Source organism: Alternaria rosae (genome assembly GCF_020736505.1).
Source record: "Alternaria rosae strain MPI-PUGE-AT-0040 chromosome Unknown BKA58scaffold_1, whole genome shotgun sequence".
NCBI lineage: Eukaryota > Fungi > Ascomycota > Dothideomycetes > Pleosporales > Pleosporaceae > Alternaria > Alternaria rosae.
In genome coordinates this window covers 501348-523212 of record NW_025763570.1, presented here as the reverse complement: position 1 = coordinate 523212, position 21865 = coordinate 501348, and the positions used below count along the sequence as shown (strand labels likewise).

The following is a 21865-nucleotide window of genomic DNA, read 5'->3' as shown; positions in this document are numbered from 1 at the left end:
TCAAATTCATTTCTCAAATTAGAAATGTGTATCTTCACATTCCTCGTGACGATAACGGTGATGGTGACGTTAACGTTAACGTTGACATCGACATCGACGTTGGTGTTCCATGCGTCGTCGTCACTCACGTTACACACATTACATGCAATATCCCGTTCCTGCATATGCACACGCACACGCACATGCACCATGCATCCCCAGACGGCTATTGTCTCGTCTGCATGTGTGTCACCGATATTGTCACCTGCTGCCGCCGCACAGTGTGCTCTGTAGACGCGCTCTGGAGTGTACCTGCATTTCGAGTCAGATGTCGGAGGCCGTGTTTTTTCGTTGTGACTGTGCCGCAGCGTGCTGTCTCGCTTGACTCGTTGGTGAGGCTGCCCCCCTCGTGCAGGCGCTCTCCCCCACATGCAACGCATCCTGCGAGTCGGGCCGAGGGTGTGCCGCGGGTTTGTGTCTCACTTTGGTATTTGATAGCGTGATGGTATGGCGAGGATGGGGGTAGATGTGTTGCGGTGATCGTTGCTGTATTTGCTATGCGATTGTGTTCTTTGACGGACATTTCCGATGGCGTCTGAGACAAGCTGCGGCATCTCACCGTGTCTCTCTCAGAACATGGGAGTGAGAGAAGCCATATGACGATACAGGTGGTAACAGGTCGCGTATAAGGACGCTTCATCATGTTGACCTGCTTGTATCTTTCATCTGCATCTACCCTATCTCGTGCAAACCTCTATTACTGCATCATCGTTCCTCTGCCTCAAATCCTACAAGATGAGCGACAAGGACATCGAGCCCTGCGGAATCTGGAGCAGCGACTTCACATGGGATGGCTACTTCATGCGAATGCACATGAAGACCTTCACCCAGAAGTACGACATGTACAGTCCCCGTACCTGGCCCTTAGTGCGTCAGGTCGTTGCAACAGAGAACAGCGTCGACTACAGGAAGAGCAAGGTCCCTCCCGAGTATCTGGTGTACGAGCAATCCCTGATCAAGAACTTGGACGAGCTTCGACCTCTTCAAAGGCCAGCGGACTGTCAATCGTCGGAAGAATCGGAATATGAAGAACCTCTTTCGCTACTATCCGCTCAACTACGACCGCAACGGCGAGCTGAGGGCGCATCCGCACATGCCGCCAGACGAACTCGAGGAATGGTTGAGCCAGGTGAGTCGTGGTGTACGGGCTACGACTGTAGAGGTGGATACCAAGGACGTCGTACATGACAGCCATGCCACAGAAGTGCTACCAGAGGATAGCTGTCCAGACGCCTGCCCGGATGTAGCCTACGAAGAGATCATGAAGGTACTTGCCGACTCGGATCCCACCTCTGTTGCTACAGTCGCCAAGTTGGAAGAAGAGCTCAGCTGCACTCAGAAGAAGCTTGGAGAAGTAGAGAAGAACTCTCTTACAAGATATAACAGCTTATTTAAAATCGCGAAGAGCCGACATGAAAACGCGCTGATGTACCGAGCACACGCAGAAAACATACTCAAGGAGAAAACTCGCGCTGAAGAGGCTTTGTTAGACGAAACTGCTAGAGTCACGAAGTTAGAAAACGAACTGAAATCTTCGAAGGTCTCGAAGATTAAGCTTCAGAGTATGTTTGACGACCTAGAAAACACATATGTGCAGAGTCTACAAGACGTAAGATCGGTAGTCGCGACCAAGGTTGAGGAGATCAAAGGTCTTGATGCCGAGGTGAAGAAGCTTACGGCTGATCTTGCGGTCGCGAACCAGGGAATCGCGGCAGGGAAACAACGGATTGTTAAGATTTTGAAGGAGATGAAGAAGGCTCAAGAACCATCCTCGCAAAAGAACAAGGCCACGGAAGATATATTAGAGGTGCAGCGGAAGAAGTTGAAGTCGGAGGCGTGAGAGCTGCTTTGGCAACATGTGGGCTTTATATGCGTTCCGGAGAAACAGATTAGGCGAAAGCAAGAGTTTGGGGTATGGTACTGAAGCGACAGGGTCGTCAAAGATACGGCCGTGTCGTATGTGGTTGGCTTACAATTGGTTCCTTTGCAGTCCTTCTTCGCCATGTCTACCTGGCCCATGAGCCTGCCGATAGCGTGGCAACTGTCACGCCCATATCTCTATTCCCATGCTCTTATCAGCGATTGATTATGTTAACTTGCGTTCAATACAAGAAATATTCCAAGGCTCGATGGCGACCAGTGGTGAAGATGGCTCGAGGTGAAGGTGAACGAGGAGCGCTCACCCTCTCACCGCGAATCTTCTAGACTGACCGAAAAGGCGGGAGTTTGGTCACGACGAGCGACCCCTACAGCTAGCAAAATCTCTTCTGCCTCTTCCGATTGACAGTAGCACCAGCAGCACCACCCCCCGATCCATCGCTATAAGTTCTCAAGGTATGTGAAGCATGAGAAAAAGCGCAGCAGAAATGGCTAATACGATCGCGACTCAAGATGGCACCTCTACCGCGCTACGAGGGCACCTTCAGCTTCGTCTCTTCGAGGCTCTATGCCAGCATCAAGCGAGCCATCTCTACTTACGAGAAGGAAGATCCAAAGACCTGGCCATATGTCACTCTGTCAACAATTGAGAAACTTCGCCCGTACCAAGGATATCCGGATCTGCCTACAGGCGTAGCCTACCAACGAGAAGCAATGAAGCGATACGAAAACATGTACACACCACAAGAGCGAGCCACTGCCGCCTCGGTCAACGGTCCCTTGCACCAGCGGTACCCGTACAACTATGATCGATTCGACGAGCCGAAGGAGAAGGTGGGTATGTCGGGGGCGGAGTATCGGAGCTACATGGGCAATACTACTCCAATGCCGTCTACACCACGAGTGCGTGAAGAATGGGAGCAAGAAATTCCCGACAGCGCAATCGATTGCGACACGCCTTCAGCAGGACGCATGTCGAGCTTATCCCCAACCCCAGCCACCCGAACCCATCCCCACTCCCTCTGCTCCAACAAAAAATGCACAGACACCCGCCGCGAAGCAGCCAGACTCCGAGGCTCCCTCTTCGACAAAGACTCCCAACTCCTAAGCTGCCAAAGCGATCTCAAGGAATACGAGACAACCGAGAAGCTGCGACGTCGTGCCTTGGAAGACGCCGAATACGAAGTCGAGAAGGAGAAGCAACGTGCAGATGTTGCGGAGAAGGAATGCATGCTTCGTATGGAAAGTAATATTAGGTTACATCAGCGCGTGAGGGAGTTGGAAGTCAAGGTCAAGCAGGCGCAGGATTTGGATAAGTATTGTGTTGAGTTGGAGACGGAGATTGAAAGGTTGAATAGGGTGCAAGAGGGAGAGAAGGGGGGGTATGTCGTGCTGTCGGGTTCTGAGGAAGATTCTGATGATGGTGATGATAGGCCGCGCAAGAGGATGCGGTCTGAGAGTTTGTAGTGGGGATAAGGGTTCTTGTATGACTGTCGCGGTCGCGCTCTCGCGATGCACGACTGCCGCGGAGACGCCGCACGCGAGGTTTTGGCAGCGCTAGCCCGTTGCTTCCCCGCAGAATGCGTCATTGCCGTAATGTCACGAAGTGCCACTTCTAGCTATAAACTCCGCTCTGCGTCACTCAATTGGGAAAGAACCTTGGAAGACTGCTCTGGTATTGCTCTGGTCCGATGCACTGGTTCTGAATTTGTCAGAGCACGCCCTACAGCTGGATTTGTATTGGTACAGTCCGATACGAGAAGAACGCCGCTCTAGGGCTTGATTACTACACTTCAAGAAAAGAACTTGTACAGAAGCTATCCTCGTCGTCGATACATCTCCCTAGGGTTCTGTGCAAACCGTCCAACCTTGGCTGTAAAACGACACATTCATCAACATGGCGGTCCCAGCCACCACGCAGGTCGCGATTCTGCTATCGATCTTCGTCTTACCCATTCTCACATACATCTACTTCACCAAGAGCCAGCAGGCAAAGAGCACCACTGGGCCTTTACCAGCAGCGACTGAGATTACGGGACTCTTCATACACCCCATCAAGTCATGCCACGGCATCAGTGTAAAGTCGGCAAGGCTCTTACCAACCGGCCTTGACCTCGGTGCGCTTCTCTCGCCATCATCTCCAGAATTCGTTCAAACTGACAAAGCCAGATCGTCAATGGATGTGGGTGAGCTATCCAAACTACGAGTTCCTGACGATCCGCCAAAACTCCAAAATGACACTGATCCGGCCGACCTACGACGAGAAGACTGATACCCTTACCGTTACTGCGCCAGCGCCAAATTCGGTCGATGAGAAGTTGGAGTTCTCAATCCCGGCTCATCCGTCTCAGAAATGGCTCGACGAGAACACCGAGGAGCACTCAGCGAAGATCTGGAGTACGACAACGGGAACCCGTGTATACTCTACGAAGATGACCGCTCCGTTCAACAGCTTCTTCGATAAGGAAGTGCGGCTCGTGTACAAGCCCCCTGTTTCCGACGATCCCAGACCTCTAGTATCGAACGGTGCACCTACCGTTCTAGGAAGAGATGCATCGACCTGTTTCCCCGACCTAATGCCCGTACTCGTCGGCAATCAGTCCAGCATCGATGAACTCAACACGCGTCTCAAAGCCGCAGAAGACCTCACGATCGACGTCCGCCGCTTCCGGCCCAATATCCTCGTTAAGGGCGATGCTAACGCGCCCTGGGATGAGGATCGCTGGAAGACGATCAAGATTACGCCTGATGTCGATGAGGAACCAATAGTTTTGGATATCACCCAACGATGCGCGCGCTGTCAGGTACCTAATGTACATCCTGATTCGGCGGAGAAGCACAAGACGCAGCCCTGGGATGCGCTGATGAAGTATCGAAGGATTGACGAGGGGATTACATACAAGCCCTGCTATGGCATGCTTGCTGTGCCGAAGTCGGTTGGGGATCTTAGGGTTGGCATGAAGTTTGAGGTTACTGAGGTTACGGATAAGCATCGGTACATCGCTGGGTTTTAGGGGGTGGAGCTTGACGGTTCGTGTCGATGAACCCTCACTGGCTGCTGCGTATATCGAGGAATCTGACCGACTCCCATCACAGCGCAAGCCATTGCGACAAAGTTGTCGTACGACTCTCCACAAAGGTTGTACAAATGATCAGATCAGCGCACAATTTCTCTTTTGTCAGCCTCGAAATTTGAAAGAAGCTAGCTGTAAGCTGCCAGATTTAGCCTTTGGAAGATCGTAGGTGCAATCGATTTGCAGCTCCTGAAATCTCTTCAGATGATTGTTGGAGATGTTGCCCAAGCTACAGCAATCATAAGCGGATCCCCACGTAGTTCACATGCGAACGGCCATGTGCAGCGGCAATTATGACGAACGTTCCTGATGATCCATCGGATCTGCAAAGCAAAGACTGCCGAAGCGGCTCCGCCTCTAACCCGTGTTGAGATTAGCGACGCGACGCGACAGACAGGGGTACAGCTATCATCGTGTCCATGACTGACTTTCTCTTGACCTCAACTTCTCTTTAGGAAATGTAAGGATTACACACAAGCCGTTTCCAGCATGTTTCGCACAATTATGGAGATGCCCTTGCGCGCGCGTGCAGAATGGCTGGCACATCGTTTCGAAACAGAGGACTGCAACTCAGTGGAGATTACGCGCGTTCATGATCGGACCGTGACGTGTGACGACGACTATCTGTGTTGAGACCCTGCCGTTTGGGACGCAGGGACACCAGACGGAAGGGACACAGAGGGGATACAGAAAGCGCGTCCCACCTGGCCGTGGACCAAGTATGACCATCTCCGCTTCCACCAGCGAGGGAGTCACAGGTCGTCGAATCGCTCTTTCCTTTCAACACCCACAATGGCAGGCGCTGCAATGCTGGCATTGCCAATGTCTCCGACACAATCGTCCAAAGAGTTTGGAAGTGCCGCCGTACAATGGGCATGCACGCGAAGAGGGAGGATGATGGTCTTGACGATTGCACTTCTCACAGTTCTGCTTGGACTGACGGGTATGAGGAACCACGAGGTATGTTCAACCTGTCACAGACGCCAGGGAAGACGACGTCGAGATATGCAGCATCCCCCGCCAGGATTGAACGTCATTGTCGGGGTCCAAGCTAACTCCAACAGGCCATATCTTCACGATACCATAACTTTTCCTCGTACTACCCATGGCGACCGTATCTCCAGCCCCTACCCGACATAGTACACTCGCCGTTCAAGACTCCCTCAAACACTACGCTGCAGATCGAGAATGGCGAACTCGACCACGTACCACCAAAACTCAAGAAGACGACGCCGAACTTCCACCTCCTCATGCCGTCCGAGCACGACACAGATGGCTTCTGCAAGACGACTCTGTCTGCTATGCTTCTCCACTACCCCCCACCGACTGCGGTACAACTATATAAGTCATATGAGTCGGACGTCAAATGGGACAGGGACACATTGAACAGTACACTGCATTATCTGAGCAATGAGAAGCTGGTTAAGGACCATGACTTGGTTCTTATCGTGGACGGACAACAGTCGTGGTTCCAGCTCCCGAGTGATGTGATCGTCACGCAGTATAAGAGGCTCTTGGAAGACGCCAATATGCGGCTATTGAAGAAGTATGGTGTTAACAAGGACGGTGTTCAGAAGTTCAACCAGACAATCGTGTTCGGGGCAGAGAAGGTTTGCGAGAATGATGACATGGCGTGCAACTATGTGCCTCAATCGATACTATCGGATAGTACATACGGAACAGAGCAAGGTCGACGTCTATCAGATACCCCGGCGAAGTTCATCCACTCCAAAATGTTCATGGGTCCGGCGAGCGACTTGAGGATCCTGTATCAGGTTGCCCTGGAGAAGTTTATGGAGGGGAGAAGTCAGTCGCAGACGGTGCAGTCGGTATTCGCGACTCTCTTCGCCGAGCAGCAGCTCGGGAGAGACGCAGAGGAAGTGGCATCGAAGCATACGGGTACCAAAGTCAAAGAATACCTCACAGGCAGAACGAGCAAGTCAGAAGCCGAGCGAAGACTGGAACGTGGCAACGCCGAACTCTCGAACACCACACGACATGAGGTTTCCATTGGCCTGGATTATACACATGCGCTCTTCCAACCTTTGGACTACTGCGTCGAAGACGAACTCGTTCCTCTCTTACATGACAACTCGACCGACCTATCGCAACATAGCCACTCCGACTCAGACGCCCGTTACCTCTCCCTTCCCACCGCCCTCAACGAGACCAAGACCCCATTCTGGCGCCCCGACTTCGTCGAACACAACCCGTCTCCCAATGAGAAGCCAGCATACATTGACAATCTAGAGTTTACGCTAGAACTTGATGGCCTGCCCAGCCGCAAGCTGCCCTGGGAAAGCATCCCTCTGATTCAGAACACATACACCGGTTCCGTCCCCGCCATCATCTTTAGCAGCTCTTCGCACTCGGGCGGCGAGCGTCCACCAGCCGCCAACATAACCTGGGATAACTTGTGGTACTCGGACCACAAACGCGCCATGTTGAGAAACTACTTCCGCGCGCCTCAGTCTTCAGACGGCTACCACAACCACCTCGTCGGCGGCGATCGCTACTGGGACAACCGCGGCGGACGAGGCGGCATATGGACCGAAGCCGAGCAAACCTGGCTGCCCTGGGGCGAGGTCGACGGCGTTTGCGGCACCTTGCCTCAACTCAAAGAAGTTTTCAACGATGGCAAGGGCGTGTGGCTACATGAGCTCGAGCAGGACAACGAGCAAGGCCGTCTCAACGCGCAAGAGGAGTATCGGCAAAAGCAGGAAGAAGCGCGACTCAAAGATATAGAAGAGTTGGTCAAGTTGGAACAGGAGGCTAAAGAGAAGAATGAGCAGAAGGAGAAGGAGAGCATCGATTTTGAGAAGTTGAAGGAACTTCAGGATATGGAGGCTAAAGAAGGGAAGAAGGTTGAGAGGAGGAAGAAGAGATGGGATGTCGAGGAGGAGTGTATAAGGTACTGTTAGTGGGGTTTCTTTTATCTGTTATATATCCCAGGCTTTCGCCGTCTTTTTTTTTTCTGTTTGTTGGGTGGATGGGTCGGTTGTATGATAGTTTATGCCTTTTCAGGCGCAATCTCATGATGCTTCTTAACATGGTAGTATCGGCCAGTTACTACCGCAATTCAACCATGGCTAGCGAACCCTACGTGGAGATCTTCATCAACGCACTCAGTTTTCTGTTACTTGAGGACGCATCTTCTAGTCTCTATGTTGAACTTGTTCAAAGAGATGAGGGAACTGCCGCTGATGCCGAAGCACTGGAACGTACTATGCGCGCGACTGTCGAGCAACATTGGAAGAGTGGCGTAAACCCGGATTTGGACTCTTATCATTTGAAAGTTAATGCCTACGTCTTGCAGACAAAGGACGGTGCAGTGGATCCAATGGCTGAGTTCAAGAACGATCTAGCTGGACTTCAAGACTGTAAAGTTGTACCTGTGAGTGGACGCGGGGGTCTGGTTCGAGCTCGTGATGGTAAGTCAATACCGCTGATAATGAAGTACCAAGTATAACTAACATCACCTTTTCGCAAAGAGATTGGCTGCCTCGATCGATGACAAGGCGTATAAATTCATCCTTATAGCTAGTATGATCGCGCCAGGATTGCTCTTCCGCAAGACCGACCACGACAAAGAAGTCATGCAACACCTACCCGGCTATGCCCCACTCAATGCATCCAATCAGCGCGTCGACACAGCCATCTTATCAGAGCAGTGGACGGTGGTGTTTGAGCAGAAAGGGGATGAAAGGAGTTCTAGGTGTGCTTTGGCGAAGGGGATTAGGGAGAGGATGGAGGGGATTGAGCAGAGGAAGATGGAGAGACAGCGGGAGAAGATTCAGAGGGCGGTGGAGAGGAAGAGGAGGTGTAAGGAGGAGAGGGATGATGTGTCGATGTCGACAATAGAAGAGGAACCTGTGAAGCAGGGGAGGTATCCCATTGAACGCAGAAAGTTGAGTTGGATCAAAAAGTTCTTTTGGTGGAGATGATTCCCATCCTCCCATCCTGCTATCAATCCTACATAGCAACCAGCCACAATTCAAGCAACCCTCTACATAACCTTAGGCTGACTCTCCGCAAGCTTAATCTTCCCCTGATCATCATAAACAATCTCCCTAATCTTAACACACCTCAGATGGTTAACCCCCTTGCTCAAACTACTATCATGGTAAAACAAATACCACTTCCCCTTGAACTCCGCAATACTGTGATGCGTCGTCCACCCAATCACCGGCTCTAAGATCCTCCCGCCATATGTAAACGGTCCAAGCGGACTATCTCCAATCGCATAGCACAGGAAATGCGTGTCACCCGTCGAGTACGAGAAGTAGTATTTCCCGTTATACTTGTGCATCCAGGCAGCTTCGAAGAACCGCCTGTCGTGGTCGGCGGCTTGGATGGGTTGACCGGCCTCGTCGAGGATGACGACGTCCTTGACGTCGGAGGTGAAGGATGTCATGTCGTCGGAGAGTTTCGCTACTTTTGCGCAGAGAGCCGGGCCAGAGGACGCTTCCATGGTTTCGTAGTCCTCGCGGACGAACTTCCCCGTCTTCCAGCACTGCAGCTGTCCGCCCCAGATACCACCAAAATACAAATACGCACTCCCATCTTCATCCACGAAACTCGCAGGATCGATACTGAAACTCCCCTTAATCGGCTCCGGCTCAGCCTTAAACGGCCCCTCAGGCTTATCGCCGCTCGCAACACCAACGCGGAAAATACCCTCCTTGTCTCTCGCGGGGAAGAAGAGGTAGTATTTCCCGTTCTTGGACGCGGCGTCGGGGGCCCAGAGTTGTTTTTGCACCCATGGAATGTCTTCTTGCTTGAGGGCTACGCCGTGGTCGGTGACGGGCCCGCCGACCTCTTCCATGCTGAAGACGTGGTAGTCGTTCATGTCGTATTGATCGCCGTTGTCGTTGTCGGCGATGTCTGTCTCACGGTCGTGCGAGGGGTACACGTAGAGCTTGCCATTGAAGACGTGGGCGGAGGGGTCCGCGGTGAAGACGTGGGTTACGATTGGTTCTTTGTCTGCCATGATTGTTTGTATTTGTTTATGTGTTTCAGTTCTGGTTGATGTTGAGATATATTCGAATTGGAATTGAAAAAGGCAGCAACGTTATATAGCTATACGTAGGCCTTCCCCATGGGCCCTTATGAATGGAGGGGTAGTCTGCCCCACGATGCGCCAGCCGCTCTACTATTTACCCGGCGGGACGGCTATCCTGAAGCCAAGCAAATTGCAGTTGGATCCAAGACGGTCATACCACTTAGTATTGCTCAATCGCGGTACAATGGTGTCCGCAGTGGATGAAGAGATGGATGGAAGTTCGGCGTGGTGTTTAGCCGTCTATTCTTCCGCCCGCACAAGCGCGTGCTTCTAGTGCTAACTGCTAATCTGCCTCGGGTCGGCGGCGTCATACGCTGCAACCGCGGGAGTCAAGTTCGCGCAAGATGCGGATCCAGGGTGCTTGTGACATGCAGGGAAGTAAGAAGCTGTTACGTGTATCCAAAAACTACATCGTTGATTCCTACTTTTCATCATAACCGATATCTATACCACTACTATTACACGTACAGAACCGTGAAGACATCCAATGAAGTCCCAAATTGCATCAGGGGTATTAAATGCTCAGCCCAAACGCCATCGCTACCCAAGAACGTGATATTTCTTCTTCCTTGACAGCAGTGGCTGGGGTTTCGGCGCACTTCTACCTGTCAAGATCTCGATACCGCCGTCCATATTCGGCGGACTGCGTGCAGCAGTGCGAAACGCACTCGAGATCCTCATTCCAAGAACTGAACTAGACGTGCGCCGGCGCGAAGATGCTGCATGCGTAGGAACGGACTGCGTCTCTTTCAAAGTGAACTCCTGCAGCTCTTCGACAACGTCACGAACGTCCTGGCGCCTGCCCTCTCCTTGGCAACGGCCCGTTCTAGGACACGTCAGCACACCTGCAAACTCAAGCCAGCGACAAAGCGCCAGGCTCAGGTTTGTAGGGTCTGGTACAACTTCATGGTCTTGTTCCGCACATCTGCACACTGCTGCAGCGCAGTGATATGCTTTTCTTGCGCAAGCTTCCATGTCTCCATGACACTTTCGTCCTCTTCCATCTTAGCCATGTAGCTCGCAAACCCAATTCCCCTGGTAGTCTCGCCGCGGTTGTGGATGAAGTGATGATCCAAGTCTTCCATCTCGCTGCTCCGCGCCGCAAAGTGGCTAGTAAGAACTTGGCAGTAGTTCCTGTAGGACTTGACATAGGAGCCCATGCGGTCGAAGTAGATGTTTACGGAAGCCACGTCCAGCTTGGTAGGTGGGGTAGGTGCACCGGGTATTTCTGGATACTTGAGGTTCTTTGCAGCATCTGACTTGATAGGATGTAAGTTGGATGCGCCGGAAGGGAAAGGGAGAGAATCCATTACAGATCCCATGCCGGAAAGTCCGTTGCTTTGAGGCTCCACGACCGGGTTGATCATGTCTGGACCAACACCGTTCAGTCCTTCGGCTGGCGGTTTTGCAGTGGTCGCAGAAGAAGGTGCAGTAGCAGCGCCATTAGGTATCGCGCCAGCACCTGCCGTGTTTAATCTTGGCGATGTACGCGTTCCCTTCTTCGCGGGCTTCGCACTTGGTGGTGGAATAGGGTCAATATCCATGGCATCTACATCACCACTTGCTGGCTCTTCTGCAAAGGCCTGGTACTTGGACCTCGAAGTGTCGGTTGACTCCTGAGGCTTCGACGCTCCGTTCTGTTGTACCGAAGCCTTCCGCGCAGCCTTTGGACGTTTCGTAGCCTCTGATGGTCGACGCGGCGATGTCTCCTTCTCCTGGTTGTATACCCAGTTTGGATCCTTGAACGTCTCTTGCCAGGCTTGAGGACTGAATTTGGCAGTGTGTGGCGCCATCTTAGGTGGGGCGAAGTTGACGCCAGGCGGTGGTCCCGGTGGAGGGGGAGGTATTGGCTGTCCGTTCGGCGCAACGGGAGGCGGGTCCATCGGTCGTGTACTGAAGGGATTACGGTCTGTCGCATTTCGCTGTGATCTGCCGCGGGTTGGAGAGGCTCGGCCTTTTCCGTTGGCACCTTTTTGCATGTTAGGAGCAAAGTAACTGCCACTGCCTTCGAACTTGCCATGCCAGTCCGAAGGCGAGAATTTCAAGTTAATGCTTTCTTCACTTCTGCTCTTGAAGCTGTTGGGTATGTTCCCTGGCGCGCCGTTGCCCTGTCGTTTCGGATCAGGAGTTGTGAAGTTGCCTTCTGCCCAGGTTGGCGGAGGCGGTCTTGTGGTTTGAGGTGGTGGAGGAGGGTCACGGTGTTTGTTGCCGATGTTGGACGCTTCCGAGTCGGATTCTTCGTCGCTAGAGTCGGGATATCCGTGAGCGAATGGGTTCGGCTTCGCGCTGGGCTTCTTCCCCTGTGTCCTGCGACCCGAGTCCGAGAAGGCGCCGGCATCTTGCGAATAACTTGCTCGGTGCGAGTGTGTTGGCGAGTTGCGCACGCTGGACGATCGTCCAAGACCTTCGAACATGGAGGTACGCTCGCCTGCTACGTGGGAGTGGTATGGTGTGCGAACGCGGTTGGCTTCTGAATATGGGACGTCATCGGCATGGCTTTCTATATCAGGAGTCGTGGACATGGGTGGCGTTGGGGCCGGACGGGCATAGTTCCTATACGCTGATCGTGCCTGGCCTTCATCGACGCCTGGTGTTGATGGGTCAAACCCAGTCTTGGACGACGGGACCCGGGTGCTCTGACTGCGGCCGAAGGGGGTGCCATTGGGGTTGTTCTGCGGATTGGTGTGCGGACTATTCTGGGCGCTTGGGTTGTGCTGTCGAGGGTCCTCGCCTCGTGGCTGCTTCATCTTCTGCCATGCTGTGAAGACATTCGCGCGAGCCTCTGCATCCCTGGCCTTTGTGTCTGGTCGCTGCGCTGTTGGTGGCGCGCGGAAGTTTCTGCCCGTGAACCTGTCTGCACCGGTGTTGTATGTGCTGTGATGTTGTTGTGGTGGGGGAGGGCGCTGGGCTTGCGGCTGTGGTTTCGGCGGAGGTGCGCGATAGTAAGAGCCCTGTGGGGTAGTCGTAGTGTATGCGTTCCTGGGAGGCGGCGGCGGTCTCGTTCGCGGTGTGTTCGGGGTATGGCCAGGGGCAGATACATTGCGGTATTTCCTTCTATCGGCGTCGTACTTTGCCCGTAGGCCTGCATCGCATAGTATCTCGTGTGCGGCCTGAATCTCTTGAAAGCGGACAACGAATTCGGCTTCGCGGCCAGGGTTGCGATCTGGGTGATACTGCAGTGCCAGCGTTCGGAAGGCCTTGCGGATCTCGTTCTCGCTGGCCGTCGGGGATACCTTCAGGTCGGCATAGTAGTTTCGCGTGGCATCGGCTTTGACCATGGCGGCGGTATTTGCAGAGAGATGTGAATGAGGAGGCTAGCGGGAGGTTGCACAGTGCGCGCGCTCTGCCCTTGTAGGCAGCTCTAGTCGTCAAGCAGCCTGGTGGGGGTTGCCCGTTGACTGCCTTGTCGTGTGGCAGGGCAGTGCTGCTCAGATGATGCTGGCTGCGCGTGGACGTCGGCACATTGTGTAATGGAAGCTGGACCACGGAAACAGCAAAAGTCTGGATTTATCACCCTGTCAGCCGCATGTCGTCAGTGTTGCAGAGAGGTGTGGTTACCCTTTGCGTCTATTGGAGCTGCGGTCGCTTGTTGCGCTGGCGAGGTGCTCTGCATGTGTTTTGGGCTGATGTTTTGGCTGAGAGGGGCCTACGGCAACGCTTAGCAACGCCCGACCTGGCCGCGAGAAGAACCCTGACTTAATTACTTCTGGGCTCTCGAATATCATTTATATCGCAATCATCCAAACATGCACGGGAAAGGTCACAGCGAGTACAGCGCATTAATCTTGGTTTTGCCGTACGTCTGACGTCGATGGTGCAGCTGTCTTACCAATACCGGTACCGGTCAGCTACCCATGTGAAAGTCCTGTATTCGTTCTTGGCTACAGCAAGGCACACTCGCTCCTTCTGAACATGATCAATACGACACCTTCCTCAACCGCAGCAGCGTCTTCACATTTGATCCCTGACATTTCACCTCGCAATAGATAAAAACTGAAGTATTGTCTTCGTAAAGATCATGAATCCGGTATTGATTTTGAAAGTCCTGACAGCTTTTTTGCTGCTAGGAAGCTACGTAGCCCAGGACACCCTATTCCATTCACGCCAGCCCATACGCTGAAAACAATCGACCAGACGTTGCACCAAGCACACCATATGCTCAATGCATTTAACGGTAGCGCCAGAGGGAGAGGGTGTTGTGCCTCTTCCAGGTCTTCCTTCGGCCGGCGGTGGTGTTGTTGAACTTGTGTCCACGACCGAGACCACGGCTCTTCTTGCCGGTGGCGGTGAGACCACGAGCCTCGCGGTGCTTGTGGACGGGCTTTGTGATCCAGTTGATGCGAGGATCGCGGCGGATAGCCTTGTGCTGGGGGTCGACGCAGATGACTTCGTAGTACTTGTAGGTCGAGTCCTGGTTGATCCAGTAGGAGTTGAGGACGCGCAAGTTGGCGCAGCGGCGGCCGATACGCTCCTCAGCGGTGGACTTGAGAGAGCGCTGGTACTTGAGCTGGTTGATACCCTGGTTGGTAGGCTTTCCTGTTCGATTGTCAGTTTTTCATTCTACAGTTATCCGATTACATGTTGCGTACCGTAGGTGGCGCCCCTAGAAGCACGATGTTAGCATTGTCCTCCTGTTCAAGATATCGATTGTACGTACTTGGGAGCCTGCCTCTTGCGACCTCCACGGCGGACGCGGATGCGGTAGATAACGTAACCCTGCTTGGCCTTGTATCCGAGACGGCGAGCCTTGTCGGGACGCGAGGGGCGGCTTGCGCGGTGGATGACCTTAAGTTGGCGAAGCTATCGATGCACTCTCAGCAAAGTTCAACGAGTACACCAATTGAGACATGGGTCTCGGGATAATCATACCTCCCAGCACTGTTACAATGTTAGCAGAGTTCTTCGTCTAGCTTAATTGTGTATACGTACGCGAACGCGCATCAAGAAGCGCATCATGTCCGACTGCTTCTTCTTCTGAAGTTCTTCGACATCTACGGCGGATTAGCTACGAGCGGGCAATTGCGGTGTTCGGTGTGCGCTTACACTTGAGGGCACCCATCTGTGGTATTGTTAGTAAGGAGTCGGAGAGATTCAGCAGTATTGGAGCGGCGTACCTTGACTGTTGGTTAGTAGATTGTCGACGCTGTCGTGCTGGAGGTTGCGAAAAGATGATACGACAGGTATTTCGCACTGTGTGGGCGGGGCCGTGCGAGGCGCTAGCTTGACGAGGCATCGCGCAAACTGACACGAGTCGGTCAGAAGAACATGGCCCCGCCGAGCCTGACTGCGGAAGTGCGAACACCAAATCTTGAAAGAAGTTCAAAGGCGATGTTCTCGTCTCGCTACTTGTAACGAGAGTAAAGCGATGGTGCTTGCATATATGTGGTTCTTCCCATAAGCAACGCTCTGCTCTTGCGTGGGTCGGATCTTGGTGTTCCGCACTGTCCAACGCATAGTCCAAATTAGGTAACATGTCAAAATCCGTCGATTGCAGGTATCTGCATTGTTACCATGGGTTGTCTGAACCATCGCCATGCCCATGTATCTCATCTTCCTCGTGTCCACCCACACATCGCCTTGAATATTACAATACCTTCCATACCTATCAGCCATCACTCATCGGTAATCCCTTGACCATCCTCTTAACACCCCTCTCCGCATACCTCAGACTCTTCTGCAACTCGTAATCCAGCTGAACCTTTTCGCCTCCCTCCATATCCACGTCGTCATCTTCGTCCATCATCGCAGAGTCCTCCACATCCGCTCCCAGCACCTTCTTGACATTTCTTAGCGCGACTCTAGCTCCCTTCTTGAGTTGCTTGTCCGTGTCCTCAATGTCCTGCTTCCATGTGTCTGCAATGGTATCGGGCTGCTCTTCTCGTAGTTTCGCGATCATGCCGTCTAGCCTTTGGTATGCGTTGACGAGGGCCTCGGATGCGCTTAGGATGCTGGTGACCGAAGTGTAGACTGCGTTGCCTGCGATTTGGGTGCCGGCAAAGGTGTCTGGTGCGCCTTTTGCTGGTCGGTTGGGGGTTTGCAGGGCTTCGACGATGGTGGATGCGAGTTCTTCGTGACGGCGCTCTTTTTCCTTCTCGCTACAGTGGTTGTCAGAGTAGCATTGCAGATAATCAGAGATTGACTCACGCTTGAAGCTTTCGCTGTGCTAGTAGTGTGTCGTACTTCTTCTGATCAGCAATTATCGTGGCGCGGAATTCCTGCATCTGCGTGTCATCTTTCTTTGGCTTCTCGAGAAGACGACTGAGTGAAAGCATCTGCTGGCTCTCAGGCGCGGGTGAGGCATGCCGACGCGCCATGGTTGGGATGGGAGGCCAGGTGTGTGAAAAGGTTAGATGAGAGGGTAGGGTGGGTGAGGAAGGTGCCACCTAGTGTCAATATTTGGGGTAGGCGTGTAGACATTCAACACATTTTTAGTTCTCAGAAAAAACCTGAAATATAGGCCGGGAGGTTCTCAATTATCCCACGGGCTTTGGGGGGTTTTTCTCTGGGGTGCCAGGAGGTACTCACCCACACCACGAGCTTTGGGAAGTGGGCTGAAAATGAAGCCGGGAGGTCGTCAAGGTGTTGAAACACTTGACGAAAATTAGGCCAGGAGGTATTCAGTGTTTTTGGCAGGGTCAACTCCAACCTGATATATAGGCCTGGCAACTACCACAATGTTCACATAAGACAGGGTTTTGGTGCCAGAAGCATTCTCATTTCGCCATATGGATCTGATATATAACTAAAATACACGCATTCGTGGGAAATTTTTGGTAGTGAAAGCAAAAAAGATCAAGAAGGGGAAATGACCTGCCTTGCCCGGCAGTCTACATAAGCCTTGGAATCGTGGGTGAAAGGAAAATGAAAAGGAAAAGGAAATACCATATAATGATCAATAACCGAAAAGAAACCTTGGAGAAAACTTGACTTGACAGTCCATCGTGTTCTCCTAGTTACCGAATGACATGTTCTGCATAGCACCAGTCAAGGTGCTGTCAGCGCCAGTGTTGGGGCGACCTCCAGAAGGAGGTGTCTGACCACCACCGTAGGCGCCAGCGCTGCCATTGCCACGCCCTCCTGAAGTGCCATAGTATCCGCCAGGAGTACTCGAGGTGTACTGGGCGTTGGCGTAGGCATTGGGGTAGCCACCGCCAGAAGAATACGAAGCGCCGCCGTTGTACGAGGAAGGATGCTGATGACCGAAGGCGTGGCCGGTATTGGAGGTGTAGTTGCGCGAGGCAGCATATCCAGCAGTAGTCGTAGCAGGCCCATACCCTCCACCGTATGACGAAGTGTAAGTCGAAGGTGGATAGTAGCCTCCAGCTCCATAGTTCATCGGGCTGCCGCTCGCAGTGACGTTGGGGTAGTAGTTACGGTACATCTGCGGCTGCATCTGCTGACCGTGAGACCAGGGCTGCATGTTGTACGAGGGCTGGGTAGGGTAGGCCGGGATCTGGTGGGAGAACGCGTGGAAGCCGTCGTCGTAGTTGCCGTAGTTGCCCTGGGTGCGAGCTTGACCTGAGCGATAGTTAGCAATCAAACACATGTAGAAAGGAGATGACGATAGACTTACCGTACTGCTGGGCGGGGCGGTGGGTGCTGGAGCCGAAGCCGGGGCCGACAGAGGAAGAAGCATTGCCGTTGTTGGATGTAATGATAGCTCCAGGACCGATGGCAGAGGGCGGGGGGATCTGAGACATGCCGGCAGGGTTGACGACTGATGCAGGGTTGACAGCCGACATCCAGATGCGGACCTTGTACTGCTTGAAGAGATCGGTGACGAGCTCGTTGAAGTTGACATACGACTCCGCGTAGTAGAAGTAGGTAAGCTTGTGGTAATCACTGAAGATGTTAGTATGACGAACAAGAAGGTGGACATGTTTGACTTACGCCTGATACTCAGCATCGAGGATCTCCATGGGCAGCTTGTGGTCAGCAGCCTTCTGAGCTCCGAGACGCTTGGCCTTGGCCTCTCCACCCTCCTTCTCACGTAACGCAGAGATCTCATGGGCCTGTGCGAGACGCTTGATCATCTTAGGCTTGAAAGGTTCAGGCTCTCCCGAAGCAGTCAATGCGGTGCGGCTCATGGGGTTCGGGAATCCGTTGGCGCGAGCGAGGGCGCCCAGCATGCCGGAGTCGTTCTGGGTGCCGGCCAGGGAGTACTGAGAGAACATGACGAGCCAGCGGAAGTGCTCCTCGTTCGCCTCCACCTTGAGCTTCTTAGCCTCCTCCATGGTCAAGTCGGCATGAGTGATCTGGCCCAGGTCGCATCCACGGTCGCCTTCGGTGATGACAAGGTCGCCACGACGGATCTCGAGGCCGGTGTTGTCGTAAAGGTAGTAGATGTCGGCACGAGAGCACTTGAAGGTAACAATGTACAAGCGGCGGGTGGGGTTACCGATTCTAGGAGGGACCGCATAGGGGTTGCCAGCAGACATGGCTACGTTGGGTACGACAGGATCGGGGTGAGCTGCCGAGATGGCCGAGGAGTTGATAGCGCGCGAGGCCGGGCCGTAGCCAGTGAAGTAGGCAGAGGCGTCGAAAGGCTCGTCGTCCTTGTTGCTAGGTGGGGTCTGCCGAGGTGAGACGTACTCTTCCTCTTCTTCCTGAGTGTTGCTCAAGGTGGAGAGCGGCATGGCTGAGTTGTAGCTACCGTAGTGGGCGAACGAATGACGGCGGCCGAGGGGGTCCATCTCAGCAGGTGAGATGTTGCCTGTGGTCCACTGGGGCTTCTGGGGGCTGTCTACGATCTCGACTTCGTGATCGCGGGTGAGGACGCCAACATGCTCGCTGAAGCGACGGGTAAGGCCTGGGGCGGGACGGTTGACCGCAGGCTCAGTGTCGTCGAGCTCTTCGATGGCATACTCACCAGCGGCGTTGTAGGAGGTGTTGCGCAGACCGGCAGTGGTCTTGCGGCGCTGCTGCTGAAGCTGTGAGACGGGAGAGCCGGTCGAGGTAGCTCGGTTGCGGGCGCGAGCGTTCTCCATGGCGGCTTGTTTGAGCAAGGCTTGCTTCTGCTCACGTTCCCAGTAACCGGCGGGCAGGCGAACTCCGTGCTCTGAGCCGTTGGAGGACTCGATCTCGTCGGCGTCGTCTTCACGCAGCTGCGAAAGGCCGACAGCGGACTCACCAAGCAGGCTGGGCTTAGAGGGTCGGTGGCGGAGATTTGCGCTGGTGTTAGGCTGGCGGGAGAAACGGCTGACAGGACTGTGCTCGATATCGCCTTGACCTATACTATAGGACTGCGAGCGGACAGCCTTGCGGAAAGGGTTGGGAGCTTGCTGGTTGAGCAAAAAGCCAATGCCGTTACCGTCGTCGCCTTCAACTGTGGTGGGAGAAGGAAAGGGCTTGTCGGTAGGAGCGAAGGCGGAAGTAGGGGAGGGAGCAATCTCTTTATTCGGGCGATTCAAACCGTTGAAGCTAGGTGTATTCCAGGGGAATGACGACGTGCTGGGGCGCGATTGCTGGGGCAGCTCGAGTGACGGCGTGGTGGGCTGCGAGCCGGCAAATGACACCGAGGGCAGCGAGAACTTCCGGTTGGGCTGGATATCTTGGAGCCAACCAGAAGAGGGACGTCGAACTCCAAGAGGGTAGGAGCCTTGCGCAGGGCGAGTAACGACTGGCACGTGCTCGCGGTCGTCGTCGCTGGACGCCAAGACATCGCTGTCAGGGGTCGGACGACGGAGTTGCAACTTCGACTTCTCGAGCGCTGAACCACCGACGGTCAAGCCACCCTTATAAGCGCTTGAACTCATGATGAATAGTCTAGTTTGAAAATGTCAACAATCTCCTTGTTGAAGCCAACAGGACAGTTGTTTGACGTACCTTGAAGTCTTGCAGGAATGGGGATGAATAGGGGGGCGTCCTGATGCACACTTCCTGCACACAGAAGATGTCTGTGACGCACAGGGTAGATGCTATGTTGCGTGGTCGAGGGTGTAAGAAGATGTAATGTCTAGGCAGGCGGTGTGTCTTTATGTCTCCTTCACCTCTAATCGCAAACGCGCAATATGTTAGCGCGGACGTCATCAGAAGGGACGGTAAGAAGCGGGGTATTAAGGGTGAAACAGGTAAAGGCGGCGGTAAAGGTAGACGTGAAGGCACACGTAGGGGCAAACGGTGAAGGTGGCCGGCCAGCGTAGGTGAAGGGCGGGGCACTCTGATGGCATGCGGCCAAACCACGATGCAAACAATGCGAGCGCCGCATGTGCCCGAGAAGCGGAAGGTGCTGAGATGAGATGAGGATACATACCTTGACTTTAGATTTCGGAAGCAGATGGGTCTATTGCTAGATGCGTACCTGACGACCTGAAAACAAGCTGACTGGCAGCGTATATGGTGCTGATGCGGCACTTCAGGACGTTTAGGGGTTGTAGAAAGCTGTGAAGCAACCGCTTCTACAAGCAGAATCGGACGCAGGGCGTGATGAGGTTTGTGGGAGTGAGATGATGGGAAAGATGGTGGTGGAGGAAGAGGGAAGCAGAAAACGACGCCAGTAGCGGGGTTTATGAGCCAGCACCGAAATGCGACAGTCAGCTGGCTTGATTACCGCTTTGAAGCGCTGGAGGAAAGACCGTTGGCGATGCTCGAGGCAGGAACGCCGTGCACGGATGGCTTTAGAGATTACTGTCGGCCAGTCGTCTTAGCAATGAACATAGGGGCCAGGAAGAGGCCACGCGGAAGAATAACAGAATGAAGACAGCAGAAAGCTTGAATTGCTCCCAATGATGCTCCTCGTAGGAACGTAGAATGGAATGATGCTGCTGTTCGAGTGACAATGCTCAAGAGAGTTGGCTTGCTGTCGCCCTGCCCGCACACACACCATCTGGACACCCCCGAGAACTTGATGCAAGCAGCTCTACCCGTCAGAATATCCTACAGAGACTCTTCCGAGGCGAATAGGGTGCTTGTACATGTCCAGAGCCGTGATGCAGTGCGTGGTGTTGACGGCGCTGACCTACTCCCGCACAACCTCAACTCCGCCAACGCCGGTACATACCCCGACATCTTTTTACGACACCACTCGCTCCCGACCAGCGCGCTCGAGGGCCATATGCAGAGACGCTTACACCAAAGAGAGCAGCTGCAGTAAGGGAAAGAAGGAAAGGCTGATTTTGCTTACCTAGTTAACAGAACTTTGTCTAGAGAATTACGCGACGCGGAGCTCGATGCCCAAAGCAGATCTATCGGGAGAAGGGCGGTATATCCTATCCAACATCGTCAGCCTCATGGTAATTGCATACACATGCACGCCATCGCAAAGCCTGGATACGCCGCAGACGCGTCGCCGCAGCAGACGGGCGCGACGACGACGACGTGCGCACGACGCGGAATGCCAAAGGAAGGGGCACGTACCTGGTATATTCTATCCCACAATGACTCTATTCAAACAAACTGATTTGGAAGCCGGTTAGCACTGGACGAGAGCCCCAAGCTCTGCGACACGAAGCTGCGCGGGCACAACCGTCGCAGATCAGCGAAGACATACCTCAAAACGTCGCAAACCAAGCGCCAAACTCTTGAACCAGTCTATCCCTAGTCTTTCTTCTCGAAGATATCGAACACGAACACGATCCGCTATGGCATCAGTCGTCGCATGGAATCACACAAGCCTAGGATCGGCAAGAAGGCACCGGGTCCTTGGAGTGTGGGGAAGCGCCACGCTGCTAAACCCAAGGCTGTCCCGCAGATCAAGGACAAATGTTCGGAGGATGGACGTGCGACTACTAGAGCAAGCACATGTCGCCCTCTGACATGGACGGCAGAACAAGAGAATATAATAGGGAGGGCACTGTCCGCAGAGGCCAGACTG

General features: G+C 53.6%; 9 protein-coding genes across 9 annotated transcripts; 4 read left to right on the top strand and 5 right to left on the bottom strand.

Moving 5' to 3' along the window:
• Positions 1-47: 47 nt before the first annotated feature.
• On the bottom strand, positions 48-755 carry BKA58DRAFT_371611 (uncharacterized protein). The gene has a single exon (XM_046169047.1). The coding sequence runs from the start codon at positions 680-682 to the stop codon at positions 206-208; it is 477 nt and encodes a 158-aa protein (XP_046030351.1). The 5' UTR covers positions 683-755; the 3' UTR covers positions 48-205.
• A 19-nt stretch (positions 756-774) lies between these two features.
• BKA58DRAFT_445648 (uncharacterized protein) lies at positions 775-2314 on the top strand (the record flags this gene model as incomplete). The annotated part of the gene is made up of 2 exons (XM_046174148.1): positions 775-975; positions 1034-2314. 2 exons carry the CDS (start codon positions 775-777, stop codon positions 1877-1879), a joined length of 1047 nt encoding a protein of 348 aa, XP_046030350.1. The 3' UTR covers positions 1880-2314.
• Positions 2299-3446, top strand: BKA58DRAFT_463560 (uncharacterized protein). Its single transcript, XM_046174880.1, has one exon. It carries the CDS (start codon positions 2431-2433, stop codon positions 3382-3384), a length of 954 nt encoding a protein of 317 aa, XP_046030349.1. The 5' UTR covers positions 2299-2430; the 3' UTR covers positions 3385-3446.
• A 1-nt stretch (position 3447) lies between these two features.
• On the top strand, positions 3448-5249 carry BKA58DRAFT_349635 (uncharacterized protein). Its single transcript, XM_046168496.1, has 2 exons — positions 3448-4034; positions 4087-5249. Exons 1-2 carry the CDS (start codon positions 3815-3817, stop codon positions 4929-4931), a joined length of 1065 nt encoding a protein of 354 aa, XP_046030348.1. The 5' UTR covers positions 3448-3814; the 3' UTR covers positions 4932-5249.
• Positions 5250-5447: 198 nt separating this feature from the next.
• BKA58DRAFT_327446 (uncharacterized protein) lies at positions 5448-8115 on the top strand. Its single transcript, XM_046168106.1, has 2 exons — positions 5448-5951; positions 6056-8115. The coding sequence occupies exons 1-2, from the start codon at positions 5784-5786 to the stop codon at positions 7910-7912; spliced, it is 2025 nt and encodes a 674-aa protein (XP_046030347.1). The 5' UTR covers positions 5448-5783; the 3' UTR covers positions 7913-8115.
• An 851-nt stretch (positions 8116-8966) lies between these two features.
• On the bottom strand, positions 8967-10443 carry BKA58DRAFT_2677 (glycosyl hydrolase). The gene has a single exon (XM_046166790.1). It carries the CDS (start codon positions 9979-9981, stop codon positions 8998-9000), a length of 984 nt encoding a protein of 327 aa, XP_046030346.1. The 5' UTR covers positions 9982-10443; the 3' UTR covers positions 8967-8997.
• A 266-nt stretch (positions 10444-10709) lies between these two features.
• BKA58DRAFT_2659 (DNAJ domain-containing protein) lies at positions 10710-13820 on the bottom strand. The gene is made up of 2 exons (XM_046166784.1): positions 13612-13820; positions 10710-13554 (listed from the first exon to the last, which is right to left on the bottom strand). Exon 2 carries the CDS (start codon positions 13329-13331, stop codon positions 10932-10934), a length of 2400 nt encoding a protein of 799 aa, XP_046030345.1. The 5' UTR covers positions 13332-13554; positions 13612-13820; the 3' UTR covers positions 10710-10931.
• A 1-nt stretch (position 13821) lies between these two features.
• BKA58DRAFT_2658 (60S ribosomal protein L15) lies at positions 13822-15325 on the bottom strand. The gene is made up of 7 exons (XM_046166782.1): positions 15168-15325; positions 15097-15112; positions 14983-15044; positions 14923-14931; positions 14711-14853; positions 14643-14656; positions 13822-14589 (listed from the first exon to the last, which is right to left on the bottom strand). The coding sequence occupies exons 2-7, from the start codon at positions 15110-15112 to the stop codon at positions 14222-14224; spliced, it is 612 nt and encodes a 203-aa protein (XP_046030344.1). The 5' UTR covers positions 15168-15325; the 3' UTR covers positions 13822-14221.
• A 1677-nt stretch (positions 15326-17002) lies between these two features.
• Positions 17003-19808, bottom strand: BKA58DRAFT_406977 (uncharacterized protein; the record flags this gene model as incomplete). Its single annotated transcript, XM_046171997.1, has 3 exons — positions 17003-17571; positions 17627-17895; positions 17944-19808. The coding sequence occupies 3 exons, from the start codon at positions 19806-19808 to the stop codon at positions 17003-17005; spliced, it is 2703 nt and encodes a 900-aa protein (XP_046030343.1).
• Between the last annotated feature and the right edge of the window lie 2057 nt (positions 19809-21865).